Genomic DNA, 14,308 nt, shown 5'->3' with positions numbered 1-14,308 from the left:
GATCTGGAGTCAAGAAGGGCTTTCCTAAAGCAAGTTAGCTGCTTTAAATTTTAATCTTTATAAATGGATGAACTAGTGTTAGTAAGGTGGGCAGGTATACCGTTTAGGGTAGTGAAGAGGAGTTTGTGTAAAAGCAGCAGGCAAGAACGCCAGTCACTTCAGAAATAATCCCTCTGGTAAGACTGAAGTAATACCTGTGCCTCTGTTCGTGAATGCTTCTGTTCACAAACAGTTCAATTCTCAGACGGAAGTATTGGAACACGAATGTAGCCCTCTTCCCCAGAACTGTGGAATGAGTTAAGTTTGTGGCTCAAGGTACCATTGTGGTACCTCATGGCTACTGTGAATGGTAAAATCTCCACTCCGTGTCACTTCTGTGTTCCGCACCTCTTGTTGTGTAACAGGTTACCCAGCAGTAGCAGATTAGAGCAGGGCATTGCTGTTGTCTCTGTTCATAGTGTTGGGGATCTGGGCACGGCACACCTGAGTCTTCCGTACCAGGGTCTCCTCTGCAGTGTGGGAACGGTTCTATATGTGTGTCTTGTGGATATAGAATTCAAGGGATTGAAAACTTTGCTTAGCTGGGGATATAGCTCAGTGGCATAAGCACCTGCCTGGCAAGCGCAAAGTCCTGAGTTCGATCCCCGGTACCAAAAAAACCCCCCAAACAAACAAACTTTGCTTACTTTAATTTGTTATTGTTCTTACAGCTCAAATCCAGTCCAAGTGAAAATGAAGAAAAGGAAGCCCAGTCTCAGCTTAGAAGGTCTGATGAAATGCAGCGTTTGCGTTCACAAGCGCTTGATGCTTTTGAAAGTGCAGATTACACTGCTGCTATACCCTTCCTTGATAAGGTTTTAGAGGTAAGTTTCTTAGATTCTGCAGCTGACAAGCCCGACACGCTTTGTACTGTAAGGCATGTTTATGTACTTTGATGTGCTCTATGACCGCCAAACACCTAGACTAGGCAAAGTCGGGTTGGTAGTTGAGTTTTCAGCTCTTTAGTGACTGTTTCTGTGAGAAAATCTGCAACCAAAACTTTCAGTGGATGTGATGTGAGAGAGAAAGTTACATATTTTTATGCCTTGTTTATTTTGCTGTTTGGTTTGATGTTGTATTCTTTGGGGAAGAGAACTCTAAAGGCAAGATGATAAGGTAAAGATGAAAGCTGGTTGAAGCAAAAGGAAAAATAACTTTGGAAAGAGGAATATTTACAGTGAAGGGTTTCTAGGAAAGGACACAGGTAGGATTGATAAGCTCTGGAGGGCTTTAGATAGGCAGTATAAGTTCAGATTGGGTCTCTTTGCCTCAGGAGGATTTAATGACAAATGATTTCAGAGTGATATCTAAAATACTCTAACAGAAACAATCAAAATTCATATTTAATTACCATTTTCACATTTTTCACATTTCATGATTTTTTTGTTGGTTTTTTTTTTTTGTTTTGGTGGTACCGGGTATCGAACTTACGACCTTGAGCTTGCCAGGCAGGCGCTTATGCCACTGAGCTATATCCCTAGCCCTCACAGCACTGTGATGTCCAGTTTCATTTAGTCTTGGAAGTAAACTTGTATATAGAGTGGGCGCTTTCTTTGATAATTTTATGGAGGAAATCATGTGACATGGCCATTTCCTGGTTGCTCTGGCTGGTGTTTTGAGTACTGTATTAAGTAGGAGGGCACTGAGTTTTCCACATACTGCACTCCCACTGTATGTGAGAAGTAGGCATCTTATTATTGTTATTATTAAATTGTATTGGGGAACCTTCTTTCTCCTGCTGTTCTGTTGCCTGCTGGCTGTGGGGCAGGGAGTGATGGTGTATGGCAGCGAAATTTTACGCTGTTCTGTTTTCAGCTTCTTTGAGTCCCTGGGTTGAAGTTGTCTAACTTCTCTGTGCTCCGTGGGGAGGTTTGTTTAACCTGTGGGTGGTCTCTGAGGGGCTGACTTGCTCCCTCCCGCAGTCAGCCCAGCCTTGCTCCCTCCCGCAGTCAGCCCAGCCTTTTCCCAGGATGGCTTGGGCAGTGGGTCTGGCGTAGGTGGCAGGGTAGTGTGATCCTGGTGTGGACCAGTTTTCCCTCTTGTATCCTTTAAGCTCTGGACTTTAGTCCAGCTGGGTTGTCTTTTTGTTTATTATCCCATGTCAGACTTCATCTTTCAGCTGGCCTCAGGGTCACCACTTTTCTTGAGTACCAGATTGGAGGTAGTCACTGCCATTGGTGCCCCTATGTGTCTGTAATGAATCCACTCCCTCTGTTTTGATAAAAGGATTTAATTTCAAAGAGGTGTATAAAAGAGAATTTCATTTAGATATCAGTAGAATAAAATAATTGGGTAGTTTAAAACCTAGATTTTTTTTGACTAGAAATTATAATTGTTAAGTACAAATCTGATTGTAAAATACTCCCTTCAAATATACTTTACTAGGAATAGTCCTCTAATAGTAAATGCTGTGTTTTCTTACATGCAGAATTTTAGAATTGTGTATATAATTGACAAAGGAAAGAGGCCATATATTTATATATATGTATCTGTGTGTATATATGTGTATATACACACATACACACACACACACATATATGTGTATATATACCTTTTCCAGTTAGAATTTAAGATGTCCTTGGAGAAACTGTCACATTTAAGTTGTATCACACTTTTAAGCACTTTTTATAGGACGGAAGCCATCACTTTGATTGAGGGTGTTTTATGTTGATAAATATGTTGATGAAAATATGTAGGGTGCAGAATGTGCATAATTATTGTTTCTTAAAGTTTAGTTCTTTTGTTTCTTAAGGTTTGTGTTTGGGATGCAGAACTACGGGAACTTCGAGCTGAATGTTTCATAAAAGAAGGGGAACCTCGGAAAGCTATAAGTGACTTAAAAGCTGCATCAAAATTGAAGAATGACAATACTGAGGCATTTTATAAAATCAGCACACTGTACTACCAGCTAGGAGACCATGAGCTGTCCCTCAGGTCAGTTCTGCTGACATTCATGTGTGATCACTTCTTTTACCATTGGCAGTAAGAATACCCTCATTTAAAGAAATTAGTATTGGGGCTGGGGATTTAGCTCAGCGGCAAAAGCGCCTGCCTGGCAAGCGCAAGGTCGTGAGTTAGGTTCCCGGTACCGGAGAAAAACAAAAAAAACCAAACAAACAAAAAAAAGAAATTAGTATTAAACTAATAAAATTATGTGATGAAGTCTCTTTGTATTCTGTATCCATTATATATTTTGTCATCCCTAAGGTACTTTGGTTTCACGTAATTTATTTCATGAACCATGCTTGTAAAAGTAAATGGGGGCTGGGAATGTAGTTCAGCGGTGCTAGCGGCATAAGTGCCTGCCTGGCAAGCGCAGCAGGGTCCTGAGTTTGATTCCCAGTACCAAAAAAAAAAAAAAAAGAAAAGAGTGTGAAGTAAATGGGAGGGTTCTTTTATTTGTAGCAGTGCAATGGAATATATAATGTTAATGTACGTCTGTGCATGAGTCATTCAGTTTGAATCAGTATGTCTGTGGTACAGTGTCATATATAACTGTATAGTGAATTATTAAGGCAGTATGTTTTAATTGTTACAATTGAAAACAACGATTTTTATATCTAATGTGCAAAACCATTCTTTTAACTTGGAATGTTTTCCTTTTTTAAATTACATGAGCAGTGAAGTTCGTGAATGTCTTAAACTTGATCAGGATCATAAAAGGTGTTTTGCACACTATAAACAAGTGAAGAAACTTAATAAGATGATTGAGTCAGCCGAAGAGCTCATCAGAGACGGCAGGTAAGAGCTGCTGCCTTCCACCATCCGGACTTTCCTTTCCTGTGCACGCGGTGGACTACTGAACTGTGCTCATTGGTTTCCTGCTTACTGAGGGTAAAATGGTACTGGGCCTTAGCAAAACTATCAGGAATGCACATTTTGGAACAAGACAGACTTTAAATAGAGTGGTGTGTTGGTTCACAAACTCTGTCCTTTTGATGATTCTGGTCGCAGAATCGGATGAGAACTGAAGCAAATTCAGTGATTGTTAGGTTCATTGTTGATCTTATGGGGAAGTCTGATGCAGTTCTTGTCCAGTTCAGTTTGTGACCAGAATTGTGGAGAGAATTGAGCTCATGAACTGAGGTACCACTGTAATGCAAACTATATATTGTCCTTACCTGCGTATTTATTTCTGTTATGCTGAATTTTTATTGTTTCTTATATCAGGTACTGAGCTATGTACCAAGAATGTAGAAATGAGCTTGACTAAATAGTTTTTGGTCTTAAAATGTTCATAGCACATGGTGGGAGACAGAAACATAAACTTCTTAAAAAATGATACCAAGTGCTAGTGTGTACACAGTATAATAGGAGTACCAAAGGAAGACGTTTAATCCAGTCCAGAGTGGTGAAGCCCAGGAGTATGAGAAGATTCCTGGAGGTGACAGATATTTAAATGCTTATCTTGAAGAGTAAGTAAGTGTTGCCAAAAGTAAAGTGTGAGGAGTATTTGTAGGAGTATTTGCAGGTTGGAGCAGGAGAGTTACCTTTACTCTCTCCTGTTTATAATTGTCTTAAATATTTTTTGTACCACATTAGTCACTGTTATAAATTTTGCTTCAACACTGAACATAATTTACAAACTCAAGAGGAGAAATAAAGCTTAGACTAGTCTGCTTTGTGTTGCCGCAACAAAATACATGAGCCTTGGTACTTTTTATAAAGAGAAGGTTTGTCTCATACTGGTGGCTGGAAAGTCCAAACAGCATGGTACCTGCATCCTGGTAGGGGCTCCCTGGCTGTATGTGACAGTATGACAGAGAAGCAGAAGAGGCCAAGCATGTGAGGTGGCCTTGCTTTATAATAAGTTTCTCTTGACAAGGAACATGGTTCTGGGAGAACTACATTAATCCCTTCTGAGGGCAGCGTCCTCATGACCTACTTAGCTTTCAGTAGGCCTCACCTCTGCCACACTAGCGGCCAAGCTCCAGGTATGTAAATTTTTGGGGATAAGCCATAACAAATACATGCTCAGATTTTGATTCATATTTTGCTTACCGTGCTCCTTGTTCCTTAATGTTCCAAGATGCTTTTATCCCTGCTCCCTCGCCCTTTGGTGCTAGAGATTGAACCCAGGACCTTGTACATGCTGGGCACATGATCTGCTACTGAGCTACGTCCTCAGCTCCATATCCTTTATGTTTGGAGAACTCGCTTTAGGGAAGGCTTTGGTAACAGACTTTCTAGTTTTTCTCTATCTGAGAATGTCTTGACTTCCCTTTAATTACTGGAGGAAATTTTCTCTGGGTTTTGATTCTGGATTAACAGATCTTTTCTTATTTTGCACCTGCAAAATTTTGGGCCACTTCTTTCTGGCCTCTATAGCTCCTAATGAGAAATCTTTTGTCATTCTGATAGGAAATGGCACTTAAAAGGGAAAAACAGACTGTTTTCCAGACCTTTTTTCTTTGTGTTGAGAAGTTTAAATTGCGATATGTCTTGGCAAGGATTTGTGTTGATTCTGTGTGCAAGTTACTTGGCTTCTTGAATATAGTCAGACACTACATAATGCCGTTTGTCAAGACATACCACATACACCGTAAGATAAAGGAGGTGAAAAATTGCTTTCGCCTAGTGATGTCATAACCATTGTAACTCAGTGCGTTACTCCAGCGTGTGTGCTGATGCTAACAGAAACAAACCTGGCTGTCATATAAAAGTGTTATTCACCACATTGGACCGTGAAAAGAAAGGACTATATTAGTAGTTTATGTACTTTATCATACCATATTTTTTATTATTAGAATGTAAAAATTTTTTTATTGTAAGTCAGGATGCTGGGTTATGTTGGCAGCTGCCTTAAACATCTCGTGTTGGAGGCCGAGTCAAACAATTGACTTGTACCGTTTGGGTTAGTGTAAGTGTACTGCTTTTGCAGAATGAAGAAATCATCTAATTGGCGTGTGTAATTTTCAGAAAGTATTTCTGTCATTAAATGATGCATGACTGTATTTAGGTTTGTGTCCCTTAAAATATAGGAAGTTTTCATCCGTTCTTTTGAAGGGACTTTTCCAGCTGTTCTCTTCTCTCTTTGGACTAATGTGACATTAATATTAGATCATTTGTTACAGCCTTACATTTTGCTGAGGCATTGTGCAGTTTTTAAAGTCTGTCTTGTTGTTCAGATTTGATGGTTTCTGTTGTATTCAGTAATAGTTTTGTCTGTCCCCTTGGTTTTACTATTGAGTACATTCATTTAGGCCTTACATTTCATTAAGCACTACGAATTTGATTTGGTTACTCCTTGTATCTTTTAATTCTTCATTGAGACTGTGCAGAGGCATTCGAAGTTTTTCATGTTTCAAGCCTGTTTGTAATTGCTACATTTTTCATGAGTACTTTAACATCTTGGACACATAATTCTAACATCTCTGTCCTCTTGGTTGGGATTCAGTGATTATTTTTCTCATTAAATCTGCAACTTTTCTAGTTCTTGGTACAATGAGTGGTTTTTAATTGAAATTTTCATTCTATGTTTAAGGCTTTGGTTTTTATTTAAGCCTAATGCTTTGGCTAGTTTTTTTTGATACTGTTCCAGCAAAGTGAGGATGGGATGAGCACCTGGTTACTGCTCCACGGAAGGGTCCTACTTGGCTTTTGTCAATACTTGAGGGAAAGAGGTCTTCTAGAGTATCACAGGTAGCTTGGTTAGGTCAGAATTGTAGCTTCTCACATGGTCTCCACTGATAACTCTGGGGCAGGAGAGCGGGACTTACTATCAACCATGGAGGAAAGCCTGGGCCCCTCTCGGCCTTCTCTGACACCATCGCGGCAGGTGTGGAGGGGAGTCTTGTTCAGCCTCGTCAGGGAGGAAGTCAGGGCTCTTGGCCTTCACTGGCATTGGGGGGTCATGGTGCTGGAGGGGCGTGGTTTCTTCTGAAGTGTTTGCCTGGATTGAAGCTGTATTGTCAGACAGTTTTCTACCTTGCTGGGCAGCCCTTTCCAGGTCCTCTGGTTACGGAAAGCAGACTTGGTTTTTGCTCTGCATTTCCGGATTGCTGGCCTCTTTAGCACTAAGTCTGGGGTGTTAGAAACGTACGACCAGGGAGCGTACTACCATGCTTTCCTCAGTCTGGAGATTGCCGGCTAATCTGCCGCTGTCTCCACCTCGCTCGTGTCTGTAGTCTTACAAAACATGTACTGTATATTAACCCTATATATTACGTGTTTTTAGTTGTCCTTAGCTGGAGGAGTTGAGAAAAGTATGCCTACTTTACTTTCCCAGAATCTGGCTTTTCTTCTAAAGGTTCTACTTAAACCTGTGCTAATATATCAGCATTTAACTGTGAAGATTATTGCATTTTTGGAATTATGTACCAGAAGGGCATATAAATATATCTTTTAGCTGGCTATTCTTAAAGATAATAACTTGGTGTATAACAAACTAGTCTAGCTTTTACTAACTACTACTTTTCACCAGTTTAAAGAAAATGAGGTAGTACAGCGGTACCGTGGTACTTACTGTTACTGGTCTGAGGCGTGCAGTGAGCCCCAGAAGCACAGTGTGTCGGCGGGGAGAGAAGTGAGTGCTGAGGCAGTGGGCAGCGGGTATCACACAGGCGATAAGCGCAGGGTGCTGGGACAGAATTTTCCCATGAAAACGCATCCCGTGTAAGACTGAACAATTTTCACGTCAGTTGAGTACAAAGGTATGACTGTAGCTTCACTGCTCTTAGAAGACTGGTAAACTTGGAATTTAAGGAGATTCCTTCTACATCGTACTTAGTTGTGAATATATGATATTATTAATGGCACATAGTGGGCTCTTTATTTCCATAAAAGTGTATGTAGCCAAGAAATAAAACCTGAGCTCCATTTTGTACTCAGTGTAAGTCAGACTGTGTGCTTTAACGTTTGAAAATCATGAGCTGTGTTCTGTAAGGAACGTCAGCGTGGGGTTTGATTGGTACTCACGGGCAACGTCTGCTGTTGTAACTCCGCCCTCGGGATCGCACCTTCTGTGTGACTCCGGAGGTCAGAGCAGGGTTGGAAGGCAGGGAGGTGCTCACTCAGTTGAATTGGTTAAGCAACCTGCACATAGTGAAGACAGAAGGTCGAGGGTCCTTTCTATAGTTGAAGTAGTAGAACTTCAGCATTACTGATGATCATTTGCACATTTAACAGATACACAGATGCCACGAGCAAATATGAATCTGTCATGAAAACAGAACCCAACATTGCTGAGTATACAGTTCGTTCAAAAGAAAGGATCTGTCACTGCTTTTCTAAGGTAACAGTTGACTTGTTCCCAGAAATACACATATTTACCACGTGGGCTAACAACCCTAAATTCTTTTCTGACATTTATTTTTAGGATGAGAAGCCTGTTGAAGCTATTAGAGTGTGTTCTGAAGTTTTACAGATGGAACCTGACAATGTGAATGCTCTGAAAGATCGAGCAGAGGCATATTTAATAGAAGAAATGTATGATGAAGGTAAATCTTCCAGAGATTTGATTTGCGGTACCTAACGGTTAATTATATGAGGGTAGCGTACATTCAATGACCTTTTAGAACAAATTTACCAGCACACCTAGACATGTTGACAGTTACTCTTTTTTAGGGACACTGTCTGAAGAGTTCTGTTGAAACCATTTCAGTGGACTACAAAAACAAAAATTATAGCATTATTTGCTGTAGTCAAGTTAGGAAAGACAAGAAAATAGAAAATTTCAATTAAAGATCTGATATCCACAGGTCATTGTTCACTTTAAGTTTATCTTTGTGGACTTGTCTACATATTACTCTTTAGTTCATGTATGTACTCTTCATTTGGGATCTGTAATACATATATGCACAGAGCTTACATATGTATGTCATATGTCTAATATAAAATGATCCTGTATGACCTCCAGCTGTTTAGTAATAACATTAGGATATTCCCAGCATTGGACCTGGAATCAATTAAAAACTGTGGATTCACTCACCTTTGAAAAAAGCCTAAGACTGCATGAGGCTTTGTGGGGACATCTAGACACAAACCATAACAGTTGACATATATATACAAAAATACACATTAAAAATAGGGGCTGGGGATTTAGCTCAGTGGCAAAGCGCCTGCCTGGCAAGCACAAGGTCGTGAGTTCGGTTCCCAGTACCGGAGAAAAGCCAAAAAAAAAAAAAAAAAAAAAAGAATAGAATTCTTTTATATGTGTTATAACTTTGACAGTATATTATGAACATTTAAATGAGATTTTTAAAAAAGAAATAAGCATTATAGACCCTTATTGTAAAATTCCTTTTTTTTTTCCAAATTGACGAAAGCATTTTAAGTCAAAAACAGTATTTTGTTATAGTTAAATGAAGGATCTGAGTGGTGAAACTTGGTTTTTGATGCTTTTTTTTTTTTTTTTTGGTACTGGGAATTGAACTCAGGACCTTGTGCTTGCTGGGCAGGTGCTTTAGCCACTGAGCTGTAACCCTGGCCCGTGTGATGCTTTTTTAGAAGGCGTACTGGTCAGTCTCTTCCTGCTTTCTCCAGTTTGTCACAACTCTTGCTCTTAGGCATGTTCCAAGGAATTGTGACAATGACAACTCACTACTTGTTACCATTATTTATGGGACGTTTTCTGGGACCTGCAGACCTTGATGTCTATAGTTTGAGACATATGATATCAAAATGTTAGGTTTTAATATCTGTTACAGGTCAAATCTTATAGGCTCCAGAGTATAATTTGGAAGGCACTTGTGTAACGAGTATTAAAACTGGTAGGGTTTTTAGGGAACTTGTCAGCTTAATTCTTCAAGATGCTTAATACTAATGTAATATAATCGGGGGCTGGGGATTTAGCTCAGCGGCAAAGCGCCTGCCTGGCAAGCGCAAGGTCGTGAGTTCGGTTCCTGGTACCGAAGAAAAACCAAAAACCAAAATAAATAAATAAATAAATAAAATAATGTAATATAATCGGTCTGTTTTTGAATTCTATTTTTTCCTTAAAATTTAAGTAAGAGTTTATATTCTTTGTTGTGTGGTTTTACAAGAGTAAATTGTTTGACAAGTGTAAAATTGAGCCACTTCACTCAGAGGAGACAGAGAAGGGAAAGTTTAGTAAATGCTGAAAATGAGCAGTGTTACTTAGGATAGTAGTATGTCTCTAGTTAAAACCCTGAGTTATTTGTTTGTCTGAAAGACAGTCGGCAAAAATTTTACCCCATTCTGTAGGTTGTCTCTTCACTCTGTTGATGAGTTGAAGAGTGAAGTTGAATTATTTAGGATAATGATGAGTTTCCTCTTGTGCTGTGCAAAAGCTTTTTAATAGGATGAGATCCCAGTTGTTGATTCTTTGTAATATGTTTGCAAGAGTTCTGTTGTCCCAGCAGTTTTAGTGTTTCTGTTTTAATATTTAGATCTTTGATCCATTTTGATTTTAGTTTGGTGCATGGTGAAAGTACAGATCTAGTTTTAATCTTGGGCGTGTGGAAAGCCAGCTTTTCCATCACCATTTATTAAAGAGGCTATCTTTCTTCTGCTAAACATGTTTGGCCCCTTAGTCAAGATAAGGTGGCTGAATGTGTATGAAGTTGTTTCTGCATCTTTTCATCTGTTCCATTGATCCTTGGGTCTGCATTTTTGGCTAGTACCGTACTGTTTTTATCACTGTAGCTTTGTAATATAATTTCAAGTCAGGAATTGTGATGTCTCTTGCCTTGCCTTTGTTGCCCCCAATTGCTTTTGCTATCCTAGGTCTCTTCTGGTTCCAAATGAATTTTCAGAATGTTTCCTCTAGATCTGGGAGGCATGCCAATGGTATTTTGATTGGGATTACATTAAACCTGTATAGCAGTTTTGGGAGTAGGGCCATTTCCACTATCTTTTCTTCCTCCCCAAGAGCAAAAGACATCTTTCTATCTTCTGATCGATCGTGTGCCACCATGCCCGGCAATTTTATTGACATTTCTGGAGTTACATCAACTTTGAATTATTTAGAATAAGCCTTTTCTTTTGGCAATACTGGGTCTTGACTACCTGTATTGCAAGCTAGGCAAGTGCTACAATGCCCAGCTGAATCTCCACCCATCTTTCAGGATTTATTTTGAGACAAGATCTCTTGAGTTGCTCAGGCTAGGCTCAAACTTAAGATCCTCCTGTTTTAGCATCCCTAGTAGTTGGTATTTACAGGGTATGCGAGTATGCCAAATTTGGATAAAACTTTAGAAATCTAGAGTTTAATGCTGGATTTGATTTGCCAGTATTTTAAAAAGTGTGCATCTTTGTTCAGTGGGGGATATTGCTTTATCACTTCTTACAATAAACGTTTTGACCTTAAGCATATGTCAAGTGCATTTGGTAGTATTTATCAAATATCTGAGGAATATTTGTCTAGCACCCCCCTGTACCTTGCACAGACAGCAAAAAAGAGCCAAGTAGGGACTGCTGAGAAATAATATTTGCTTAAAAATAATCTGACACCAATACTTTGATAAACCTAGTTAGATGTAAAATTTACCTGTAATGAGACTGCGCCTGAAAAATGACTGGGTTTCCTTTGTGAGTACAGTGGGACCTCTGTTTATGAACTTCATTTGTTTTATGACTTTGGGGGAGATGGCTGTGATTGTGTTTGTCACTGATACGGGGTTTGCCAGTGGAAGCAAAGTTTTCCTGCATGCTTTTGTCTGTGATCGGAATTGTTTGCAAACGGAAGCATTTGTGAGCCGAGGTAGTGTCACTGTGTCATGAAGCACCGACCTGAGCCTGGAGCTGGGGAAAGGTGGAAAGGGGAGGGTTAAGCTGCCTCGGGAGCCCCTGAGAATGAAGACCAGCCGTGCTCCTTGTGGCCAGCAGGCCTCCCCTCTGTTGCACGTGTTCACATCCTCCTCAGACAAAGGCTGGCAGGTCAGATACTGACAAGATCTCCTGAGGATTATAACGAATTTGCAGGCCGACCTCTGGAAAAGTTTTATCTTTATTTAAGTATTATAGCTCTCCTTAAATTGTAGGATATACAGAACATTTCTGTTCTTTGGTGTGACTTGTGGGTGAATTAAGTAACTGTTTATAAGGTGTCATCCGCTAGTGAGACACCTGGCCCAGTGATGGGGCAGGCCATGCATGGCAGGTTGATGTCCTGATTGATTAGAAATTAGCTTTTAAAGCATGATCCCCTGATCAAACAGGAGAAGCTCTGTGTTGCCGGAGTTTTTTCTGTGGTGAATGATAATTGATGTCCTTTATTTCATATGTAGGCACTAAAAGGAATCCAGGAAATCCAGCCAACTTGTGTGCTAATATGCTCTAATTTTGCTTATTGCATATGGTTAATTTTAATTTAGTACAGCACTTAGGTATTAGTAGTTTAAGTATTATTTGCTGTTTTATTATCTTCTCCTAGGTTAGGAGCTTTTATTCACTGTGGCTAGTAGCTGTTGAAGATGCCTTTCTTACGTTATGTTTTTATTATGGGAATGATGACAGCTATAAGTATAGCTAGAAAGGGAGAGAGACCATGTCATTCCTACTTGCTACAAAATATGACTGAGTTGATCTTACAGAGAGTCAGAAGCAGCCACTCAAGGCCAAAATCCCAGCACTTGGGAGGCTGAGACAGGAGGATTTCTGTGAGTTCAGGGTCATCCTGGGCTACATAGTGAGTTCAAAACCAGCCTGAACTACATAGTGAGACATTGTCTTTAAAAAAAAAAAAGCAGCTTCTGAATAGTTCGACAAATTCCAGAAGTAGTTCATTAAGTTGTAAATTGAGCATTCTGAGTATCCTGAATAAATTTCACTGTCCTGCTCAGGACTTGACTCATGTCCAGTGTGTCCACAGTAAGTACCCTCTCTGCCCACCTGTTAATGTCATTTAGCAGCTGGCTCAGTTGTTCTGTCAACTATTTTAGGAAAGTAGTGCTTGTGTTATCTTACTTAATGGTTGCAGTTACAGCTTTATAATATACATAAATTATAATACATCTTAATCTTTTTCTTGCTCTGTCACCTTTAGACAATGTGTTTTTATATTAGTTAAAGGAAGGCTGTTCAGATATTTCCGTCTGTCTTCATTCCACTCATGTGTTAGTAGACCTTTTACTACATCTGTAAGGTTTATATATACAGTATTTGAATTCTGGCCCCTAACTGAGGGCAGTTTGGAAATGAAAACCTTTTATAAGACTAATATATTATAGCCATCTAACTGCAGGACCAAGTTGTGTGTTGGAATTCATACAGGAGATAAGATCACATCATCAACTAGTCAGTCAAGTTGCAGTCAGTTTGCAGATGGCCACATTTTACTAATATGCTTGGATTCCCCTTGTCGGTGGAATCCCCTTGTCATTTAAAAAAGGTTGAAGAGTCTCCTTGGAAAGCTTGCTGCTTTATTGGGAGGTAGCTCTGTGAAAATCCTTAGATTTTCTTTTTTGGGTTTAGTCTGAGTTACTCTCTTGAATTTTCAAATGTGTTTGTAAAGAACTTAGCAAACGCTTTAATTTGTGTTTTCTAACTTTGAATCATGATTAATTCATTTTTCTCCCATTTTATTGACCCTCTCAAGGCTCTGAATTGTTATCTCAGCACCATTTGAGCTAAGTCCAGTAGGTTCTGAAAGACTGACTTCATTATTTTCTGAATTTTTAAATTTATACTTTTATATTTCTCCTGTTTTAAGATTTCTTTTTTTGTTTGTTGGTATTGTTTTGTTTTTGAGACAGGGTCTTGCAATGTCATCTGGGCTGGACTTCAACTCCCTATGTAGCAATCCTTCTGCCTCAGCCTCCTGAGTGCTGAGATTACAGGTGTGTGCCATCACATTTTGCTGTCTTTTTTTTTTTTTTTCTGTGTGGAAGATCCTTTTGCTTCTGGTTCATTATTTTCATTATTATAACTTTATGATCAGAGAATACTATAGTTTTCCTTTTTGAATTTATTGCAGTGTTAGTTTTGATTTAATATGCGAAATATAATGAGTAGATACACTGTCTTTTTCTGGGCCGAAGTCTAGCGTATCCATCAGCTCTGTCTTCTGCTGTAATCTTCTTTTCTAGTATTGTTTTGCTTCACTAGAACTATCGTGAACAAAGAGGTAATAGTCTCCTTAGACAGTGTGCCTAAGTCTCTTAGTACTTTTGAATTTCTACTTCACCAATGTTAATTTGATGTACAAGTAATTGATAGGTGTCTTCAATGTGATTTTTAGCCTTCAATATTATTCTTTACTTGCCTTACTTTTTTTTCAATTTTTATTTTTTATCAGTACATCTTTGCACTATGTAATGATTACATTCCTTGTATGGAGTTGGTATGTGTACGTAACACATCTGGATTC

General features: G+C 39.2%; 1 protein-coding gene across 1 annotated transcript in view; it reads left to right on the top strand.

Annotated features, from left to right (window-relative positions):
- The window catches only part of Dnajc3 (DnaJ (Hsp40) homolog, subfamily C, member 3), a 50,994-nt gene that overhangs the window by 28,070 nt on the left and 8,616 nt on the right, over positions 1 to 14,308 (top strand). The window contains exons 5-9 of the mRNA XM_005374098.2: positions 711 to 863; positions 2,792 to 2,973; positions 3,661 to 3,780; positions 8,167 to 8,272; positions 8,357 to 8,477. Coding sequence (XP_005374155.1) covers positions 711 to 863; positions 2,792 to 2,973; positions 3,661 to 3,780; positions 8,167 to 8,272; positions 8,357 to 8,477 — 682 coding nt within the window. The remainder of the gene's footprint in view (positions 1 to 710; positions 864 to 2,791; positions 2,974 to 3,660; positions 3,781 to 8,166; positions 8,273 to 8,356; positions 8,478 to 14,308) is intronic.

Source organism: Chinchilla lanigera, unplaced genomic scaffold (genome assembly GCF_000276665.1).
Source record: "Chinchilla lanigera isolate Chin_1 unplaced genomic scaffold, ChiLan1.0 scaffold00003, whole genome shotgun sequence".
NCBI classification, from domain to species: domain Eukaryota; kingdom Metazoa; phylum Chordata; class Mammalia; order Rodentia; family Chinchillidae; genus Chinchilla; species Chinchilla lanigera.
This window is presented reverse-complemented; position numbering and strand designations above follow the sequence as displayed.